This window comes from Adiantum capillus-veneris, chromosome 26 (assembly GCF_014529385.1).
Source record: "Adiantum capillus-veneris isolate H3 chromosome 26, ASM1452938v2, whole genome shotgun sequence".
In the NCBI taxonomy this organism is placed as follows: domain Eukaryota; kingdom Viridiplantae; phylum Streptophyta; class Polypodiopsida; order Polypodiales; family Pteridaceae; genus Adiantum; species Adiantum capillus-veneris.
The window spans coordinates 7,437,030-7,440,002 of NC_140956.1; the positions used below are offsets into that span (position 1 = coordinate 7,437,030).

At 45.3% G+C, this 2,973-nt stretch overlaps 1 protein-coding gene across 1 annotated transcript; it reads left to right on the forward strand.

Annotated features, from left to right (window-relative positions):
* Window positions 1-251: 251 nt before the first annotated feature.
* On the forward strand, window positions 252-2,509 carry LOC147422946 (uncharacterized). Its single transcript, XM_086501846.1, has 6 exons — window positions 252-503; window positions 635-689; window positions 861-921; window positions 1,002-1,223; window positions 1,616-1,657; window positions 2,135-2,509. The coding sequence occupies exons 1-6, from the start codon at window positions 278-280 to the stop codon at window positions 2,303-2,305; spliced, it is 777 nt and encodes a 258-aa protein (XP_086357972.1). The 5' UTR covers window positions 252-277; the 3' UTR covers window positions 2,306-2,509.
* The last annotated feature ends 464 nt before the right edge of the window (window positions 2,510-2,973 follow it).

A 2,973-nucleotide genomic window follows, 5' to 3' on the forward strand; every position in this document is an offset into this window, starting at 1 on the left:
TGTGCATCTTGAAGGCATGTGACGTTATGCAAGACGTTGATGTTCCTTGTGCTCTTGCTCGAAATGCTAAACCATCTAGAAAGAAAAGGGAGGGCTAGAGCCCCCCCCATCATCCGGGTGCGCGCGGACAATGGGGGGACTCCAAAACCCCCCCCCCTCCTCTTTTTTTTTTCAGATGTGTGAACAAAGCAAGTGGTCGATCTTGGTACTGTCTGGCTCAAATGCCCTTGAATTGCTGCTCATGCCGAAGCCTTCTTGCTGCGATTGTTATATACATATGCATGGCTCAAAAGGGGGAACATATCTCGCAGTTGTGCTTGTCAAGAGAATGCTACAGCGAATGATGAGTAGATTGTGTCATGATATTGGAAAAAATATCGTTCAACCCAGCACGGTCGTCCGCCCGCGCGCAGACGACCAGCAAGCTTTTGTGTTAGGCGACTTTTTAGAAATAATTGAAGCCCTGGCATTATTGGCAAAACCTCGTTCAACCCAGCAAGATGGTCCACGCATGCAGCAAGAAGTCTTTAGGGATCATTTCCAAATTGAAGACTAATATAACTCTTGCTCAATTCAAGTATTGTCAGTAGGACTCTTAAGTTCTTTCTTATTATGTAATCTGCCCTTCTTGCAGGAAGAGAAGGAGCTGAAGTAGAGCCCATTTTGGAAGCTCTACCAAACCTTCAACAGTAAGCTATCTAAGTGCTCGAGCAGGACACTCTGTTTGCTGCTATTCTACCATTTTCTCTGTTTGGGTTCACAGCTGATTCGTAGATGACAGCTTTTGTCTAATTGTATCACTGTGCCTTTATGATGCTCAAGACGTCTTGAGACGATTCTTGTGGTTTTGATCTTTGCAGATATATATTCTGTTCATCAGCTGGAGTTTACCTAAAGTCTGACTTGCTTCCCCACTTTGAGGTTGTAAATGCATTCCACAACCTTTGCAATTTGGGCTTTAGGCTAGTTGGCATCTTATCACCGTGCTCTTCTTTCTGTAGACAGATGCTGGTGACCCCAAGAGTAGGCATAAAGGAAAGCTTGATACAGAGTCTATGCTAGACAAGAAGGATGTGAATTGGACATCTATCCGACCAGTTTACATCTACGGACCACTCAACTACAATCCTGTTGAGGAATGGTTCTTCCACTGTTTCAAGGCAAGCAGGCCAATTCCAGTGCCAGGCTCTGGACTTCAAATAACCCAATTGGGCCATGTGAAGGTTTTTTCTTCTACTATCTTTTGCTGCTTGAAGAGAAGCCATTATATTATGTTGTAGACCTGGTAAATTGTAGAGTATTTAAGATTATATGAAAGAAGGATAAGCTGGTTCAATGGAGTTCTCTGGCACGAGTAACAAGAGCGCAGTCGTCCAACCCAGCACGGTCGTCCGCGCACGCACAGACGACCAACAAGCTTTTGTGCTAGGCGACTTTTAGAAATAATTGAAGCCCTGGCATTACTGGCAAAACCTCGTTCTACCCAGCAAGATGGTCCACGCATGCACGGGCGACTAGCAAGATTTTGTGTTATGCAGCTTTTAGTCCTACAAGAAAAAACTAAAGCATTATTCAACCCAGCACAATCGTAGCGCACGCGCGGACGACCAGCAAGCTGAATGAGAAACTGATTGAACTTTGTTATTCGACCTCCCAGGTGATTTTCTCAGCTGAATCACAAGAAGTTTTGGACAGATTCTCACAATAATGCCCACATTATGACTTACCTCAACATCATGAGCTTCTGCTCGGGAGGCACCGCATACCTAGCTAGGTACGATTGGGGGCAGGGGACCCCCGGCACCGGGCCGGGGGTCCCCTGCCCCCAATCGTACCTAGCTAGGTATGCGGTGCCTCCCGAGCAGAAGCTCATGATGTTATGCATTGTATGAAAAACATTGAGAAAGGCTCTCTTTTCCTACATGAGAAAAGTTCTAAATCTTCTTGTGAATAGTATCCTCTTCGCTAGTGATTCTGCATTCTCCCCCCCCCCCCCCCCGATTGATGTTGTTTTATACTGGCCTACCTTCGTGCCTCACCAATGAAACCCTTACTGCTCTTGGCTTGGAGCCTCATGACATGCTGGGATGTAAAGAGCGAGAGAGTAAAAGAGAAGGAATTGTTTTCCTTGCAGAGGTATACTCACACACTTGGATACTCACATCTGAAGCTCAAAGTGCAATTGATCCAAGGTAATGTCCTCTTGTTGGCCGCATGGTGGGGCACTCTCCCTCGCGTTCCACCACTACCCGCGGGAGCAACTAATAGCGTCGAGTTGAGATCCAAGGCGGTAGCAAGTCCATGAGTAGCTGGGCGGTGTGGACTCGAGTAGTACTACTGAATCCTGATTATAATCGCATTCTGAAAGCCCAACTTATAATTTTGACCTCAATTCTAGAGGGGAACCTTTACTGGAGGGGAGATTCCACCTCTCATGTGATCAACAATAGTCCAAACATGTGACTTGATGTAACTTGAAAGCAAATTGAACATTGAATGTTGCACATCACCCCTTGTCAACATTGTTTTCTACACTTTAAGAAGGGATATTGTCTGTCACATGCTGGGGCAAACCATTGGATAGCTTAGGCTCAAAAATTTAAAATTTCTTTTGTGATTCAAGCCGAAGGTTGGTACTTCTTATGTAGAGCAACTGAAGGAGCATTTGGTGTCAATGCACTGTATATCTTCTTGATTGGGGGGCAGGGAGAGACCATTCTCTCTGCGGGCTTCATTCTGCACTTCGAGGCTCTAAGGGTAGTATTTTGGAGCTCTTTACGATGTGCCTTTGCATCTTCTTGGTGAAAGCAGGGAGGCTGATTTTAGTATATGAAGATGACTACAGCGATGCTTTTACCCTTCTGTCTTGTGATGCTTTGTTTGGTCTATTTGTTCTTGATAAACGTTATCCCTTACAAACGTTGGTTGCAAGAGATGACGAACACATTGATTGCACGGTATGTGGTGTTCATC

Bases quoted from the DNA above. Each gene is read 5' to 3' on its own strand.
- LOC147422946 (XM_086501846.1), top strand. From the start codon at position 278: ATGCATGGCTCAAAAGGGGGAACATATCTCGCAGTTGTGCTTGTCAAG. The intron at 504-634 runs GTCCACGCATGC...CCCTTCTTGCAG, and splicing joins TCGTTCAACCCAGCAAGATG to GAAGAGAAGGAGCTGAAGTA. The intron at 1,658-2,134 runs GTGATTTTCTCA...TTTTCCTTGCAG, and splicing joins TTTGTTATTCGACCTCCCAG to AGGTATACTCACACACTTGG.